The sequence below is a fragment of the Acanthochromis polyacanthus genome, chromosome 17 (genome assembly GCF_021347895.1).
Source record: "Acanthochromis polyacanthus isolate Apoly-LR-REF ecotype Palm Island chromosome 17, KAUST_Apoly_ChrSc, whole genome shotgun sequence".
Classification (NCBI taxonomy): domain Eukaryota; kingdom Metazoa; phylum Chordata; class Actinopteri; family Pomacentridae; genus Acanthochromis; species Acanthochromis polyacanthus.
Genome location: NC_067129.1, coordinates 15,523,548 through 15,541,882, shown reverse-complemented (window position 1 = coordinate 15,541,882; position 18,335 = coordinate 15,523,548). Strand labels below are relative to the sequence as shown.

Genomic DNA, 18,335 nt, shown 5'->3' with positions numbered 1-18,335 from the left:
GGATACTACAAACGTTTTCATACCATGCTTAATCATCTGGATGAAGTATTCTGTGACTTGCCTTTTGACATGATGCAGATGTTTTGTCAGATGTTCAACCTGAGAAAATTTGGTCATGACAAGGCAGTTAAAATATGTTCCAGGTTGATTTCTTTGCTTAGTCGTCTTGAGGTCTGTGTATTTTTCTGTCACTCTCTTCACATTCCCACTAGTGACTGTTTAGTGGCCCTTCATTACAACCTGTAAAACTGCATTCTGCACTAAAACAACTCACTCGTCGTGTAAAAGTGACATTCAGGTATTTTTTGTTTGTCATTAACAAATCCAGCTGGTAATGTTTTGTTGAAGTCAAAATTTAGAGCACAGTTGTGATGCATTGAGTCAATCTTTTAAGAATGCAAACATGGATACTCGAAACATTTCTTAAAATGTTTTTGCGCATACTCTAAATTTTAACCCACCCTGTGTTTACAGAGCCATTTCTTGTCATACCGTGCGTCTTTTCTGCATTCTCTTTGAGCCCCTGTTAACATTTTGACCCTCACTTAGTGTTTTAATGTCCAATGCCGAATCTTTCTGGAGATGTGCCAGCACCAATTAACCAGGTCACATTCATTATGCAGAGAAAATGAAAGCAGATCTGACTTTGTAATGAGCCCTTACAGTGCATATTTAGTGAGCGTGAAATCAGAACCGGTGTGAAGTCCACCCCTGTGCCATATTGTGTTCTCACCTGTTCGAGTCAGCTGCGATGTCAGCGCGATCAGAGCCTCCTGTGGGTCTGTGTCCCGCTAAGGTAGGCAGGTAGAGATACTTCAACCTGAGCTCCCGCCTCCTGCCATCACGTATCCCGCCCCCTGTTCGTATAAAATGCTGCACCTGGATGCTGGCTGATCGAGTGGGAGGATTGGTTACTTATCATGACAGTTATGGAGTGAACAGAAGCAGCATTGTTGTTGTAGTTTCGTGTTCCTGCAACATTCCAGAGATGTTTTCCATTGAAATTTTTCACAAACACTCCTTCCTGAGACCCAAATGAAGAGATGTTTTTTTTTCATGCGTTGTTCCTTCTGCTCTTCTAATCTGTGTAACACAATTTAACCCTCCTGTTGTCCTTATTTACAGGCATCAAAAAAATATTGTTTCCTTGTCTGGAAAAAGTCCAAAAACTCAGCAACAAAATTGCCCAGATTTCTGAAAATTTGCAAAACCTTCAAGAAGAAAATTCCATTAATTCCTTAAAAATTAAGTTTTATTTTAAAGAAAATTCCCCCAAATTTGGCAAGAAAATTCTTGTAATTTTTTTTAAAAAAATGAATAAAATTTAAAAAAAATCTCAAAAATATCTAAAGTGATTACATATATATCAGTAAAACTTCTAATATTTTCATTAAGAACATTCACATAAAAATAAACCGAAATTCAGCAAATTTTGCTGGATTTTGGTTGATTTTTATGTGAATATTCTTAAAGAAACATTTTTAACAATTCTTTTTTTTAACCAAAAAATGTTCAAAGATTTCCCAAAAATGTTGAAAATGTGGACATCAGAAGTTTCACTGTGAAAATATATATTTTTTCCACATTTTCAAACTTTAAAACAGGTCAGTTTTGACCTGCAGGATGACACGAGGGTTAAATCAACTCTACAGCTAGGTGCTGTTTTTCTTTACCATTGATGAATACATTTTCTACTCTATAAATGTGTGCACAGTTTAAACCCTACATCTCTGATATCATTAGTTTGGTGAGAAAACAAAAGGCTGAGCTTGAAATGTCATGATCACTTCATAAAGGAACCTTTCAGTTATGTTTCAGTCTTGGCTCTAAATAGAAACATTCTGTCATAAACATGTTGTTCCAGTCGAGGAGATGCAGGGAATCAAGAGAGACCTGATCATAAACACCTGAGAATTTAATCTACTGGTTTATCAAACACCTCTGATGTCATTTAAAAGCATTCAGGCGTATCGTGCATCCTCACCATCCTAACCATGTTAACAAACTGGAATAGTCACAGTGTGGTCTATCAAGACTCTGAAAAGAGAAGTGACTTCTGATTGTTTTTAAATGCAAATTTCAATTCTCTAAGCGCCCCCATGTTTTCCCTTCCACTGAATTAAAATGGTGGTTGAAAACGTAAAGACAAATAAATAAAATCTAAGCTAATAAAACCAACATTTTCTGCTTGATTTAATACAAGAGTTAAGATAGAGATTATTTGTCATGAATAATTTGGGTCAGAAGACACTTTAAAAAAAACATACCAGGGAAAAAGACCAAGCAATAACACACCTTTTCTAAATGCAACTGTCTTTAACCAGCAAGAGATCATAATCATCATCCACATCGAAGTTGTTTTTCTGGCAGACACTCTGCATTGTGTCATCTTCTCAGAGTTTTGTGCCGTGGTCGGATGATTTACACTTAACAAAATGAAACAGGACCTTTTAGAGACATAATATTTGAAAGTTGTGTGGAATCCAGCAAAACCTCCTCTGTTGGTTTATCTCCTTGAACGCCAGCCAACTTGTTCAGTAAAGATTCCGAGTAATCCTGAAGTGGAGTATCAAAACAAGACAGGGATCATCTGTGTGTTGAGTAACATGGGTACATTCTCAGATTAACTGTATCACGACAGTGCATGGCATGTACATTAAAGAGGCCAAAGAGAAAAGAAAAAATACATGTGTGTGTTGTTTTTTTACCAAATTTAGTTGAAATTTGTCAGTGTGTGTGTTTTCTTTTGATCAACTTTATTTTTAATTTGTATTTCAATCACAATTTGTGTATGCTATATAGAAGTATGTGTGTGTTGTGGGGTTTTTCTGGCTGAAAAACAAATGTCTCCTTCAGGACAATCAGATTTACAGTTACTGACAGCTTTAAAGCCTTGTTTTTCTGTGATCAAATTGCCATGACTATTTCGCACTGATATTTTTGTTTTTTCATGTTATTTTCGAAAATTGTTTTTGAAAAGTTGATATTTTTAGACCTCATCTGCACGCCTAAATGTGCATTAATTAAAATAAGAGCTATAGTATGCGCAACAAAAGTAGACCAGCTTAAACTCACCGTGCTGAATAAAAAAAGTAAAAGATGCGGACATGAAGGAACTGAAAGTACCTTCCTAAAATAATCACAGACAAGTAGGAATTGTTAAATTAACACTGAAGTTCGACTGAGTTGTGATGTATCACTTGATACTATCTGCCCCCTACCTTCTCTACTGCAAAACTGCACAAAATGGTGAAGGTGTGCGATTTGGTCTCATCCTATGAGTAAAGGTGGCTTCCCTGACAAAACGTGGACACAAAATAGAATAATTGTTTAATAATATATATCCTGATCACAGCAACATTGTTTCACGGAGTGTAAGCCTAATACAGTATCTAAATAATTTATGTCTAATATTTCTCTGTGTATTACACATAGTATAGTTTTTTCTCCGAGTTTCATGAACGCATCTTTTCCACACGGAGTTTATACCGGTAGTGACGTAACTTGTTGGGTCTTCCTTTTGTCGTGTGGGAGCAGCTTCGTAAGTGATGTTGCTTTAAAAATTATTTCTAAAATGCTATTAATTTCGGCTTTCGTTTTAATGCAGGATTTAAACTTTCTGTAGTATTTTGTGCTAAACGTAGACGGTACACATTCGACCGGAGACGTGAAATAGGGTTGTTTTTTACCTCTGTAGCATTGTTGGACCTGGTTAGCCTGTTAGCAACTTACTAGCTGTGGTGGCTAACAGGCTAGCCTGTGTTTTGTACTCTTAATAGTAACAAGGAAACAACTTATTTACGTAATAATTGATGGTATTTGTCTTACAAGGCCTTATTATTATTAACCTAACGTGTTAACGTTTTTGTTAGCAGATTTATTATGTTGCTGACCATGTTGCTATCAGATGTTTGACGACTGAGCTGATGAATTTTAATTTGGTACAGTTGGAAAACTGGTAATTTCAGTAGTATATATTACTACACTACCAAGTTATCTGTAGATTATAGGCAATATTCGCGTTCTTCTGCCGCCAGTTTGACCATTGTTGTTGTTTAGGCTGTTGGAAGACCGCCATAAACCGTCACAAGTTTCCATCTGCAGTGACAGTTCTGTGCTCTTTATGTGGCAGTGTGCAAACCGACCACTTGTTGACAAATAAAACGTTTTATAAGAAATTTTGTTGGAGTGCTGATGCTAGCGTCCACTGAAGCAGGAGAAAATGATAATATGAATCAAGTATTATGTATGAAGCAGTTTTTAAATAATCACAATAAAGTGAATAAATTTACACTCTAGTGTATTACAGTAGACACAGACATTAATGTTTTTTACTGGAAAATGAGGAAACAAACTTACACTGCTATGGTGTCATTCAAGTTGCTCAGATCTTGTGTTCATGTTAGTTATCTCTATAGTTTAACTTGCCAGCTATTTTATTCATCAATTTAAGAGTTGGTCTGAGGTAGGCTTACAGTGCATCCCACCTTTGCTGTTAAAACAGAATATTAGATCACTTGTCATTCAATTTTGAAGCAAAATTAGGTCTCTGTGTCGTTTTCTTTCATCCATCTGTGCAATCTGACTGCCACCTGCAACCTTGCAAGATCAGTTGTGAAACTAGATACATTATTGAAGATTTGAAGATTGATGTAGTTATGTTGATCATTCCTCAATGACACTGAAATACAGGTGTGCCAACAACCTGTTTCAGTTTAGTTAAAGCACATAAAGGAAGTATAAAAACTGTTGTAAAGAGTGCATTACTGCTTCATTGTAGATAGGCGGACTTGTTGTTATATCTGGAGCTGCCTGTTTGTGGCTTTGTAGGCAGTATGTGGCCAGTTTTTGTATTGGTCTGCTTTAGAACATGTTTTCAACCTCTTGTTTTGCCACAGCAGGACCATCAAAGATGACTACAGCTGCAAGACCAACGTTTGAGCCAGCAAGAGGAGGGAGGGGTAAAGGGGAAGGTGATTTAAGTGCTTTGTCCAAGCAGTATTCCAGTCGAGATCTTCCTGGTCACACAAAGATCAAATACAGGTCAGAGGATCAAACATGAATGGAGCTGAGTTTGGGGTAAATACATGCTGGAAACGAAATAATTGAAATGTTTTTTCCCTGCAAATGTTCTCCCATCCTCAGGCAACCTACCCAGGATGCCCCCGAGGAGGTTCGTGCCCGTGACTTTCGCAGGGAGCTGGAGGAGAGGGAGCGTGTAGCTGCTCGTGAAAAGACCAGAGAGAGGGGACCAAGAGGTTGGTCTTTCTTCAGATATTAGACCAAGTCTTCTTTTAAATTCTATTTTCATTATATTTCTGCCAAAGTGCCTTACTTTTTGAATTGTTTGAACACATGTATTACATCTTATCCACACCAATTTTCCAGAGCACACCACATCTTCATCATCATCTTCGTCCTCGTCTTCAAAGAGGCCCAGACTGGATCAGATCCCAGCAGCCAACCTTGATGCTGATGACCCTCTCACTGATGTAAGTGCTTGGACTGCAAGATTTGGTGGACACTCTGTGACGATGAGCACTCATCAAGCCCCTTTACTAATGAAGCTTGTATTTGTTTGTAGGATGATGAGGACGAGGACTCTGAGGACGAGAGCGATGACGACGACACTGCAGCTCTTCTGGCAGAACTGGAGAAGATCAAGAAGGAGCGAGCTGAAGAGCAAGAACGCAAAGTAAAGCAACACAGATGTCAAACAGAACAGTTGGCAAATACGTAATGGTTCACGTTTGAGACAACGCAAACACTACCTCCTTGTGTTTAATGGATTTCTTTATTTTCTCCTCTCAGGAGCGAGAGCAAAAGGCAGAAGAGGAGAGGATTCGAATGGAAAACATCTTGAGTGGCAATCCATTGATTAATTTGGCAGGGCAGCAACAGCAGATGAGCCAGACTCAGAATACATTCAGGGTCAAGAGAAGGTATCTCACATACACACAAACACACAGAGTGCATGTGCACAGTATGAATGTTCTATATGAAGAAAAAATAGCGATCGTAACTGGTTAATTTGTTAATGTCCTTCTAGGTGGGACGACGATGTTGTGTTCAAGAACTGCGCTAAAGGAGTGGACGAGGCTCGAAAGGAGAAACGCTTTGTCAATGACACACTGCGCTCTGAGTTCCACAAGAAATTTATGGAGAAGTATGTTAAGTAAATGACTTTTGTGTGTTTATTATATTTTTTTTAACATAACGTCTTTGGTCTCCGCCCTTTGCCTTCTGTCCCAGGAGTGGTAGATGGCATTCGTACATTATGTTATCAGATTCATTAGTATCTGTACAGTCAGCAGCTACAATTCTGTGTATAAATGAATTGCATCCTTTCAGTAGAGCTTGTGCAAAGTTGAATGCAAGTTTTAAATGGGATTCAGCATTTCTGTTTGTAGTTTTTTGTTATTTCAATAAACAACAATTTGCCTCACAAGAATTTCAGCTGTTCTGTGTTCTGAGAAGTGGATGTCCAGAATGTTCATAAGAGTCCAGACTTAATGAAACCATTAAAAATAAAAGAACTCACACAACTTCAATTGTCAACTTCAGAATCATATTTTTGCAATTATCTTTTATAAAGTCCTTAAATTTCAGAATTCTATGAGTTAATAATGTAAAATAGAATTGTGGGGAATTAGTTCATTTCCCCATAAACATGGCCTCTCCTTTCCTACTTCATGTAATCACAGACTGTAAAAATCCATTGTCTGAAATCCATCCTGCATATGTAAACATCAGCATTACCTCATGCAACAGAACAATGCATACTTTTATGTCACAACATTAATATGATTTATGAGAAATATCATTTTTGTTTTAAAAATCATGAGATACAGATGAAAAATATTTTCAAAACACTTCAGGTGAAACTCAAGGTTGTTTTTTTTTTACAGCAGTAACAGGTCTATGTTGTATTTTTTATATGCTAAAAGATGCATAATGAGTGAAATGAGCAGTCAACAGCATGACAAACCAATCTCCTCAACTTTCCTGCTTCATTACTTCTTCAGAATCAGTTTTTGTTTCAAACATATATGGCTGTATTACTCCAGTATCACAACCTGCCAATGTGTAGCTTAAAGTAGTTTTACAACATTAGTAGGTGAGCTGATGTGCTCGAGCTGCAGCAAGAAGGGGGAGACAGATGGAACGAGTGGCTGGAACTTTGTGGATCTTCACATTCTGGAAGAAATGAAGTTGTACCATTGCGTCAATGCCAATTCAAGGCTGGAAGAGATTTTTTCACTTAAAGGCATTAGAGGATTTTTAATTTTATATTTCCTGAACGTAGCATGCGCATGCGCACATACAACCTCTCTCTAACCTCCCCCCTCTTAACATTTACGAAGAAACGCCCCCCTCCAGAAACTTGTGTAGGACTCGTGAAGTTGTCTTTTATGGCTGGGTCCCCCTGGATCTTTATCTGCCATTATGCAAAAAAGATGAGCAAAACAAGTCGCCAGCTAACTACGAAGATAGCTTCGTAGTTAGCTTCGTAGTTTTGCTGTAAGTGTATACCAAAGCAACACTTACAGAAAACACGTAAGTCCAAGGCGTAAGTAATCTACGTAACTAGGCCTGAGCCGGAAGATTTTTGATTGACAGGAAAGGGAGCAAAGCAAACGCCTCGGTCCGAGCGCGTTGATTGGCTGATGTTTTTCAGGTCCTGCCATGTCCACAGTTATTTTTTAAATTGTTTATTTTTTTTAGAAACCATACATACAAGTCCACTAAAGGTCAGTATATTCATTTTATGTGAACCAGACAAATTAAACACAAAAAAATCCTCCATAATGCCTTTAACTTTGATAAACAGAAAGGAGTTTTTTAGGAGTTTAGTGAATGACAGAAGAGGGGCTTTAAATCCTTAAATGCAAAAAATATATAAATGTTGAAAAGCAAGTCAAACTATACTGCAGTGTCGTCATTTCCTCAGTATTTCAGCCTAAAGTAGGCAAATTGAAGGAAAACAAAGAAGTTACATAGATGTGGCATTCACTGAACCTAATTACATCGGTTATTTGGAACACGAGTTCAGATGTACAGCCTAGTTAGTCTGCATTTGATGTTTTCATCACACTAATAATTACCAACGTGATATTGTCAGTTTTCTGGCGTGATGCAGGCTGTTTTCTTCGTTTCACTGTTTGCTACCGTAACATTTTCTGTGATACAAGAAAAATGTCAAACCGTACAAAGAGTCCTGAAGGCAGCACAGGAACCACCGGCAGAGGGCGCCATCTCTGTCAGTGAGTCTGCTCCTTGTGACGGGGATTGGGAGGCTTCTGGGAAAAGATGGCAGCTTCCTTTTGTTTGTAGGGATTTGCTGCACTCCGAGGGGGGATTTAAAGGCGTTCTTAGGCGGCTACAGGGGTTTCTGTTCACACTCGGAGCTCTCAGCAGCAGTTAGTCCCACTCTTGAACATGGAGAAGAGCGGCAGCATCGACAGCTTGGGCTCCAAACGCTCCTCTTCCCGACAGCCAAGTGTTGATTCATTGTCCAGGTAGCTAAACCCACCACTACACTCGCCTTTTAAGCTAGCTAAAAGTTTTAAGATTCTCTGGAGGTTTAATATTTAGAATTTGTAAGTGAAGTTAGCCTGTCTAAACCCGGTGCTCTGTTTTAAGCTTTCAGAAGTGGCTGTTTTCTGGTTAATAAACTGTAACGAGCTGTGACCTGTTAACTGTCCGTATCGATCATCAGCCATGTTTAATCCATTAAACTAGTAGTAATTGAACTGCGATTTGATTCAAGTGCCTGTCAGAGGTTAACAGAGCCCTGAAAAATACTTTACATGCATTTGCTTGCTTGGTCTGACCAAACAGTATAGATTGACGTACTAATTGTCAGTGATTGAGGCACTAAACATGAGAAAACAATCTTCACTTAGACATTAGGTGGTGTGGGGTTATGGAACTAAACATAAAGTATTTGTGGTCATCATATCTTGGGTAGCAAAAGCTGTTCTTTTCCTGAATTAATAAAATGAAACCTTATAGATAGAGTTATTGGAGAGAAAAAGTGATGAACTAACCCTTTGTACGGGCCAAAATGGAATCCATGGTTTATTTGAGCTGGTAAATAGTTCACCTCTGTTTCTCCAGTCCAGCAATGCAATGAAACACTAAAATGTAGGCGTGTGCATATTATTATCTTAATAAAACAGTCCTGGAAGTTCTAATGGAGCTCAGAAGTTGTCCAAAAAAGCTTTAGTAAAAACAGTTCCACCGTATAAACCTTGAATCTGTGTGGAACAACAGACCTGTCAAATGTGAAGGAGCCAGAACATTATTTACTGTCACAGCCTGAGATGATGGAGTTACAGCAGCTGTGCTTCATGCCCAAATGCACACATTGTTCTGAATTTAAAGAAGCACTTATTGTGTCTGCTGCGGTGTGATGCTACAGATTTTATTAAAGTCAAAGAATTGGACACACAGACAGTTGTGTGCAGGAAGCAGGACTTCTGGAGGGCCATTCATTCACTCCTGGAAAACATTATTGTAAAATTCTGATGTTTATCTAATACATTTCAGATCTGCCCGAGTCACATTAGTTATGTTTTTTTTAACCACCGTCAAGCTTATTTATCATTTGTTAACTTAAGTGTAGTAATTAGGGGGAAATGAGAGAATAATAATGCAGAAAAATGATTTGCTGTGTTGCAAAGCTCTCTCTGTGTGTGCATCTCTGCTGACTAAAGACACTCAAACTTATGCTCTTGAAATGATTCACTTTTAAAGTAACAGCAGAGAAAAGCTGGAACAAAAGGAAAGCCTGGCATTTCTGCTTGATTATCAACAAAAGCAATCAATTTCCGATCAAAAGTGCTGATGATTGATTTCAAATCGACTAATAGCACTTGTGTGTAGCAAAATCATCATGACACTATCAGTCTGAACAGCAGCTAAAATGCCTAAAATTGCTACTGAGCTTATAATCGTATAAAATCAACAAGAACAAAAATGTACTGTTGCATTTCTGAAGCAGCGACTTATAAATGGTTGCGACTTCTGAGCATCAATGTTATCATCATGTTATCTTTCACCAGCACTTCCACCTCTCGCTCTGACCGGTCTGCCCAGGCCAAACCACCGTCTGCTATGTCCTCCGACTCTGTGTCAACTTCTGCAGAGTTTTCTCCAGAGCTCAGGGTTGGTAGCATGTAGTTCACTGATCTTCTCCTTCTCCATTAACATCATATATGGTAATAACTGAAGCACATTCCTTCTCATTTCTGCTTCCCTCAGGTCAAGCCCAAAGCCTCTGCCAAGGTATGCCGTTTCATGAATTGCCTGCTGCCCAAAACGTTTGTTTTCATAATACTTCAGGTCAACTTATTGCTCTGCTTTTATGTTTTATTTGCATCTAATGTTTCCAGCAGGTGCTCAGAGAGTCAGACAAAGAAGAACCACAGTTGCTTCCAAAGGAAAGTGTACAAGACATGGGTAAGTTTTGCTGTAATTAAAACTGCTAGAAGGCATCAGGGTTTAGTAGGTTTCTTCAGAATGACTCATTCTTTGCTAAATCAACATTATTTTCTTGTTTTATTCTGCAGCCCAGGATATCACCTACTTTTGTCCTTTCACCGGAGCACTGAGGGGAGCAGTGACCGTTACCAACTACAGACTCTTCTTCAAATGCATGGACAGGGTATGTTTGGTGCATTGTGAAATACGTTGAGGAAGTGTTTTGTTTTTGACCGTGTGTATTTGGTTTCTAGGAGCCGACATTTGTGTTGGACTTGCCGCTTGGGGTGGTGAGCCGTGTGGAGAAGATCGGAAGTGCTTCAAGCCGTGGTGATGTGTCCTATGGGCTGGTTTGCAAGGTGAGGTCAATGTGGTCTAAAATATGTGTAGGTGATGGTTATACTGCGCACAGGCCATAGAGGAAGATTCTGTTGTCATCCCTGCTGTGTAAACAACACTGTTTCTACCGCAGGAAATAATGTTACAATGCTGTGAAGTGACTTTTACATACAGCCGGCGATCCCTCAGTTTGACCATGACCCGCTGCTCTGCCTTTCTGCAGGATATGCGTAATCTGCGTTTTGCACATAAACAGTTGGAGGACACACTGAGGAAGTCCATTTTCGAAGTCCTGATGAAATTTGCGTTTCCTGTTTCCAACGGGCTGGTGAGTGATTCTCAGTCACGCCGTCGCTGAAACTTTAACTCCACACAGACTGCCAGCTGATACGCTTCTCCTCCACTGTCTACAGCAAATCTTTGCCTTTGAGTACGGGCAAGTCTTCCCTGAAAATGGATGGAAGGTGTATGATGCAGTCTCAGAGTATAAAAGACAGGTATTTCAGGATGTCACAGTCTGTCAGGCTCGGTTAAAAAGGTATAGAAAGCTTATTACAGTGGCTGCTCATGTTTTTTTTTTTTTTGGACAGGGTATACCAAATGAAAGCTGGAGGATAACAAAAGTAAACGATCACTACGAGCTGTGTGACACATACCCATCAACTCTGGCGGTGCCTGTCAACATACCAGACGAAGAGCTGAAGAGAGTAGCTGCCTTCCGAGCAAAGGGACGGATACCTGTGAGTGACAGTTCCTCAGCGTGAATGTAATGATCCTGTCATGTGCAGCTGCCTCTCAGGACACTCTGTGCTTATACTCTTGTTACGCACTGTGTGTAGGTGTTGTCATGGATCCATCCAGAGAGCCAGGCGACAGTGACACGCTGCAGCCAGCCAATGGTCGGGGTGAACGGGAAGCGAAGCAAAGAGGACGAGAAATATCTCCAGTCCATCATGGATGCGAATGCTCAGTCCCATAAGCTTTTCATTTTTGACGCCAGGCCCAGTGTCAACGCTGCTGCCAACAAGGTCTGTTTACTAAATCTGAGTACAAAAACTATACTTAGCAAGAGGAAAACAATCTATTATATTTTAATGTCATGCCATTGACCCTTGCTCACAAAACTAAAGTCCTTATAGGCAAGTGTTGCCACTTGGCAGCCATCTTGGTAACGCTCCAAGGCAGTTATTTGAGGCTAACAAGACCAAGTCCATATCTAAATGAAGTGAATGAATTTTAATGGTCACCAGGATTAAAGCTGTATATATAGAATCATCAGTCAAATCTGATAAAACATGCTTAAGGAGTTTGTTGACTTTGCCCCAAAATCAGATTTGAAAAGTTTTTTTTCCACACAAGTTATACGTCTACTACGCATGCATACAGTTTCATGAAACCACATGCATCGGTGCAACATCATGGTTGGGGGGTGTTATGGAATACTTGTACAGATTTCTACTCAGTAATGTTGAATTGTTGCATATCTCCCATATAACTTCTCAGACAGAGGTCAGGAGTGGTTGTCAGCTGTTTTGTTGATCAGTGCCCGTTAACTCTTCATAATCAGCTCGTCCTTCACGTGCTTTCTGCAGATGAAAGGAGGTGGATATGAAAGTGAGGATGCGTATCAAAATGCTGAGCTGGTTTTCTTGGATATTCACAATATCCACGTGATGAGAGAGTCACTCCGCAAGCTGAAGGACGTGGTCTACCCCAACATCGAGGACTCCCATTGGCTCTCCAATCTGGAGTCCACTCATTGGCTTGAGCACATCAAGGTGAGCATGATGATGCAGTCATGGATGAAAGTACTGACACCCCTGGAATTTTTTCCAGAAAATGCACCATTTCTCCCAGAAATCGTTGCAGTTACAAATGTTTTTGGTATACACGTGTTAAGTTCCTTGATGTACATTGGAAAAGCACAAAAAAGCAGAAGAGAAGAAAAAAGCCAAAACTGATGCAATTTTATACAAAATTCTAAAAATGGGCCGAACAAAATTGTTCCAGGGGTGCCAATGCTTTCATAAATGACTGTACATCAACTGGGAAAGCAATATGGTAAAAAAAAAAAAAAAAAAAAAAAACTAAGCTGACCTAATATCATAGACTGTATATGACTATAAAAGATGGTCAAAGCCTTTGGGTCTGAAAGGGGAACCAGTGTGAAGTGATTGAATTCTGCATTCCTTCTAACAGACAGCAGCTCCAATTCCAATTGTTCAAAGTCTCTGAGAAAATAGCTTCACTTCTCACTGGATTTGTTACTGCAGGAGACATTTTCCTAGTCCATATATGGCCTCAATCTCTAGTTAGATTTAGGCCATATCTAAATGGCCTAAATTTAGATTAGGCCACAAATGTGGCCTCTAATACAGCATAATAATTCACTGTATTAGAGAAGACTCTAGTCTTCTCTAATACAGTGTGGTGTTCATTCAGTAAATTATTGTTCCATGTAGAGTAAAAATAGAAAATAAAATGCTGCATGTTATACGCTGTGGCCACCAAGATGGTGATGGTCAAATATATAAAATGTTGTCCATAAACCAACAGGTGCATACACAGTCGTACATATATGATCTAGGGCCAGTACTCCTGCTCTTCACCATATTGTGTGTGTTTCTGGTGCCATGTTTGCAGCTGATTCTGGCTGGAGCGCTCAGGATTGCAGACAAAGTGGAGTCTGGGAAAACGTCAGTGGTGGTTCATTGTAGCGACGGCTGGGACCGCACCGCTCAGCTCACCTCCTTGTCCATGCTCATGCTGGACAGTTACTACCGCACCATTCGCGGCTTCCAAGTCCTGCTCGAGAAAGAGTGGCTGAGTTTCGGTCATCGCTTCCAGCTGGTAAAGAAATTTTCTGACACCTTTAGTATACAGTTCAGGCGGTGTTTCTAGTTCTACTTGTGTCACTGATTGTCCTTTTCTCCTCCGTTTCTGTCAGCGTATTGGTCACGGTGATAAAAACCACACAGACGCAGACCGCTCCCCTGTTTTTATTCAGTTCATTGACTGTGTCTGGCAGTTGACTCGCCAGGTAAGAAATAAGTATTGAACTATGGTACTGAAATGTGGGGGAAAAAAAGATCTTTCAAGGATAATCATGAAGCTGTTTTTATTTAAGTTTCCTGCAGCCTTTGAGTTTAACGAGTACTTCCTGGTAACCATCCTGGATCACCTGTACAGCTGCCTGTTTGGGACATTCTTGTGTAACAGCGAACAGCAGAGGTTGAAGGAGGTAAGGTCACTTTGTTTCTTTTACTATTTTATGATTATGGAACATTTCAAAGCATACATGTCAAAGAATATCTAAACATTTAGTAATGATTATTATGTTTAAGAACATAGCAAGCCTTTTAAACATGTAGCAGTGAAACCATTTATATATATCAGCAGTTGCTTTTTTTGAGAAGTTGGAACTCCAACACAACATATCCCAGATGTCGTATTTTTATGCTATTGACTTCTGACTTAATTACAGATATCTTTAATGAAAGTTTTAAGTTTGATGTATCCATAGAGTAATTCTGACTATTTGATGTCATTGTATCTAGTGGCAAAGTTCATTATAGATGTTGACAATTATTCTTCCATTACAGATGCCATAAATTAAAGTATAGTTATTAAAAAGTTTATTCTGACCAATCAAAATCTAATTATCGATATGTCTGCTTGGAATTGTAGCTAGTAAGAATGCAATTTCAGATATCTACAATTGTATTTCTGGTATCTGAAATGAAATTGTAACCTCTAAAAATATTATTCTCAGTAGTAACAGTTATATTTAAGACACCATACTTTCATAATGACTCAGAATTCAATTTTGTGTGTCATGAAAGGAGTCTCCACAGCTCAAAATGCCATGGTATATTTTCAATGATATATAAATCTAAAATGAATATGCTAATTAGGACATATCAAAAAGGCTTGTTGATGTGTCTAACATACCAGACGGTTGTTGATATTTAACATGGGAAATGACATTTCCACTCAACACAATCCTTTTTCGACATTCAAGAGGAAACTCAGTTGTAAATATCTGTTATCATTATTCTTTCTGTGAAAAGGGGATTACTGATGTCTGCAACAAAATTAAAGATATCTGTGGATCACTTTTAACTATTCAAAATGTATATTCTACATGTGAATATATCAAAGCTAACATTTTAGATTTGTCTTGTAAATGCCTTAAATTACAATTTTGACAGGTCTAAATGACAGCTAAATATCTACTAGTCAGCTGTACCAGTTTAAAGTTCAAAGGGCTTGTGCTTATTGAGGTGACTGATGTTGTGTTACTTGCATAAAAAGAAGTGCAAAGAATAAATTACAAAGTGAGTGTAATGACATGCACATCTTTTTATTTATTTATTTTTTTACAGGAGATTCCCAAGCGGACAGTGTCATTATGGTCTTATATTAACAGCCAGCTGGAGGAGTTTACCAATCCTTTGTATGTGAACTACTCCAACCATGTGCTATTCCCAGTAGTCAGCTTACGCCACCTGGAGCTTTGGGTCGGATACTACATACGCTGGAACCCTCGCATGAGGCCTCAAGTAGGTCACCAAGCCTGTCTGCCTCTTGTTCACTGCACCGTTTTGAAAGGAAATAGTTTACTCTCTGTTTTAGCGGTTGAACTGCAGCTTTACACTTTTTTTCTTCCCCTTTTGCCAGGAACCCGTTCATCAGCGCTACAAGGAGCTGCTGGCAAAGCGTGCCGAGCTGCAGAAAAGAGTGGACGAGTTGCAGCGAGAGGTGACCAATCGCTCAGCTTCCTCATCCTCTGAGCGGGCGGGCTCCCCAACACGCTCCATCACTCCAGTGCAGACATTCGTTTGACACAACTGGACGCTTGTAACTGTCACAGAAGCTGAATCCCACCTGTGAGAAGGTGCCATACAGCAGTAATCAGTAGGTTACACACCTGTGTGCCAGTTTGCCTCTTTTGGTGACACACAGGGAAAGTACTCTACCGCCAAACGTCTGTTAAAGCAGATCGCTGTATTTGCATCTCTCACAGGTCATGCAGAGTCTGCTTGTAACAGAAGTGTTTGTCTCAGAGCGCTTCACTACAGCCATATTCTACTCTTCCTCCAGGTTTGAGGGGACATGTAACCAGAATAACAAGGACTATTTAGCATATCGACCTACCTACAATCAGTGTTTTTAAAGTACACTAAATAAATGTCACTCGGGTTAAATGCTTATGCCTTATACACTTTATAGGAACTCTCACCCCATTCCTTTGATATTGATTTGAAAGCACTACAGCTGAAGCCACAGTGAACATGTACAGTGCTACAGCAATTAGTTTAAGCTCCAGAAAATAAGTTCTAAAACCAACTTAATGGTTTGGGAGTTGTTGGGTGTTGATTTATAAATGTAGCTTAAGGGCTGTAACGTTAGCTTCCTCTAATATTAGGTATAGGGTGCATTAAAAAAGGTTGGTATTGTCTTTTAAACAAACGGTCTCTTTAGATTGTTGTGACCAAATATCTGCTTTTATGAATCCATATGTCATGCATGACATTCCTTCCACTAAGAGATTTAGGTTTTGTAAGTTTCCTTTTTCTAACTAGTTAAGGTTATTTATTATCCTTTAGTCCACACTTGTATTTATAACTCACAAACATTCTCTGTCTCAAGTCATGACCTCATTAGAGACAATTCCATGCAATATTAATAAGCTGCAAAGAATATGCAATAGTTAACTTGTCCTGGTAGTTGTTTACTCAGAATGTTTGTGTGTGAACATTTTTTGCAGATGCTTTTAAAGCTAGTGACAGCCAATATTAGTTTTATAGGGAGCAGAATGTGTAACACCTCTAATATTTTGCTTTGGGTGTCCTTTTTTTTTTTTAGGTTGATTAATCTGATTGAATATCTGTGCCTTGCTCTGAATGATTGGGAGAAAAACAAAATAGCGTGCACAGTTTGTAACTGCCGCTGTTAAACGATACAGTGTTAGCGTTTAGCCTTTCCTCTAAAGTATGTGAATACTTGCAATAAATGCGCAACTCAGCCTCAAGGATTCATTTTGGTTTGTTGCAGTACCGTGATGTGAACACAACACTTTTTTTTAAGTCCACGACACTAGCATTAATTATCTCTCATGATCATTAGGATGTTGTCATAAAATATGAGATAGAGTGCCTTTTATTCTAAATTAAGAAACTGAACGTGTGCTTGTGAAGCAAATGTAATACCAGACTGGTTCTGAAAACATTAGCATGACCATATTCAATTGGTTTAATTTTCATACCTTAGCTGTAAAATTATTTACTCTGTAGAGACTGGTTACTCCCATGACTTTTGTATTTATTCATGCATCTACATCTGTGTGTACCTGAACATCTGTATTGCCACTGATACTGAGTTAATCTCCCTTTAAAATGTACAGCTGTTAAAGTCACACAGCTCCACCTGGTTGAAGCGAGGCTGCAACGCTGTATGCACTCATTACTACAAAACTTGAATCTGGAAACCGATGTACTGCAGGCAGCAGTGATGTCAATCTGTACTGAAATATTTAATAAAAGTGCTGATACTATGTAGTCGAATTTTTGTCAATTTTATTTCTGATTCATACTTTCATTGCAGTAATTTCATGCTAATGATGTGTACAGTCACAAAAAAATCTTTTTTCTTTTTCTTTTTCTTTTTTATTTTTATTTTTTACATGTAGCTATAGTTAGTTTGTTCTTTCTTTCTGTTAACTAAAAGAGCAGAGCTGGTTATACTTACATACACATTTATAAACGAGCTAAAAAGCGGTGATTTTGTTGACTAAGTGTGTATCTGAATCTTCTCCAAAAGCCAGAGGTTAAGTATATCTGTCTTTGTGTTCCCAAGATCTGCTTCTGACCTTCTACAAAATATTTATGGTACACGGAATGCAAATAATTTCATAAATTTAATTTGTGACTAACTTTTTATAAATTTATGAGCTCTCTTTTAATTGTGTTTGTAACAAAGAAAACACCATTGATGTCTTACAAATCTTTGTGATGCAGCTGGGCTAACACTGGCTGTGTTTTGTTCATTTACAAGGAGTTCATTTCAATGAATAGACATGACTGAGGAAATATAGGGAGAAGCACAGCAAAAATGGAGGTGGCAAAGATAAAGTTTACCGCAGGTTCATGGATTTGAGAGAAAGGAAAAGAGACAGATACAGGATATAGCCCAGAAGTGAGATGTAAAAGAAACAGGCAGAACACTTTAGCCCAAGCAATCATCTAAATTCGCTGTAATTTTCTACAAAATGGTTGACCGTTCTTTCAATATAGTGACTAATTCTACATCTACATCCAATCCATGTTAGGGCTTCAAGATTTGCAATAATGTAATAAATGAATATGAGCTACATGACCCTTACATACTCTGGAATCTCTAGTATGTGGCTAGTTTTCTACATGATTCCTCCTCCAGCTCAACACCCTGGTTACAACTTACAGCTGGGAACAGGACTATTGACATTTAAATCATGGTTTTCTTATGCAGTT

At 38.7% G+C, this 18,335-nt stretch overlaps 2 protein-coding genes across 4 annotated transcripts; both read left to right on the top strand.

Moving 5' to 3' along the window:
• The first annotated feature begins 3,465 nt into the window (after nucleotides 1–3,465).
• cwc15 (CWC15 spliceosome associated protein homolog) lies at nucleotides 3,466–6,451 on the top strand. 2 transcript variants are annotated; one of them, XM_022188169.2, is made up of 7 exons: nucleotides 3,466–3,541; nucleotides 4,902–5,043; nucleotides 5,146–5,258; nucleotides 5,389–5,492; nucleotides 5,585–5,695; nucleotides 5,812–5,942; nucleotides 6,050–6,451. In XM_022188169.2, exons 2-7 carry the CDS (start codon nucleotides 4,913–4,915, stop codon nucleotides 6,177–6,179), a joined length of 720 nt encoding a protein of 239 aa, XP_022043861.1. In that variant the 5' UTR covers nucleotides 3,466–3,541; nucleotides 4,902–4,912; the 3' UTR covers nucleotides 6,180–6,451. The 2 variants fall into 2 exon arrangements, with proteins under 2 accessions (XP_022043861.1, XP_022043868.1); XM_022188176.2 differs by having other exon boundaries at nucleotides 3,471–3,541; nucleotides 4,899–5,043.
• Nucleotides 6,452–8,263: 1,812 nt separating this feature from the next.
• On the top strand, nucleotides 8,264–17,384 carry mtmr2 (myotubularin related protein 2). 2 transcript variants are annotated; one of them, XM_022188419.2, is made up of 16 exons: nucleotides 8,264–8,519; nucleotides 10,068–10,170; nucleotides 10,267–10,290; nucleotides 10,401–10,464; nucleotides 10,575–10,669; nucleotides 10,740–10,844; nucleotides 11,048–11,152; nucleotides 11,238–11,321; nucleotides 11,415–11,564; nucleotides 11,664–11,852; nucleotides 12,417–12,602; nucleotides 13,468–13,674; nucleotides 13,772–13,864; nucleotides 13,952–14,065; nucleotides 15,210–15,386; nucleotides 15,505–17,384. In XM_022188419.2, the coding sequence occupies exons 1-16, from the start codon at nucleotides 8,440–8,442 to the stop codon at nucleotides 15,667–15,669; spliced, it is 1,941 nt and encodes a 646-aa protein (XP_022044111.2). In that variant the 5' UTR covers nucleotides 8,264–8,439; the 3' UTR covers nucleotides 15,670–17,384. The 2 variants fall into 2 exon arrangements, with proteins under 2 accessions (XP_022044111.2, XP_022044104.2); XM_022188412.2 differs by having other exon boundaries at nucleotides 10,398–10,464.
• The last annotated feature ends 951 nt before the right edge of the window (nucleotides 17,385–18,335 follow it).

Coding starts and splice junctions, on each gene's coding strand:
- cwc15 (XM_022188169.2), top strand. CDS start 4,913: ATGACTACAGCTGCAAGACCAACGTTTGAGCCAGCAAGAGGAGGGAGG. Junction 5,493..5,584: donor CTGATGACCCTCTCACTGAT/GTAAGTGCTTGG, acceptor ATTTGTTTGTAG/GATGATGAGGACGAGGACTC. Junction 5,943..6,049: donor ACATTCAGGGTCAAGAGAAG/GTATCTCACATA, acceptor ATGTCCTTCTAG/GTGGGACGACGATGTTGTGT.
- mtmr2 (XM_022188412.2), top strand. CDS start 8,440: ATGGAGAAGAGCGGCAGCATCGACAGCTTGGGCTCCAAACGCTCCTCT. Junction 10,291..10,397: donor AGCCCAAAGCCTCTGCCAAG/GTATGCCGTTTC, acceptor TAATGTTTCCAG/CAGGTGCTCAGAGAGTCAGA. Junction 11,565..11,663: donor GAGCAAAGGGACGGATACCT/GTGAGTGACAGT, acceptor CACTGTGTGTAG/GTGTTGTCATGGATCCATCC.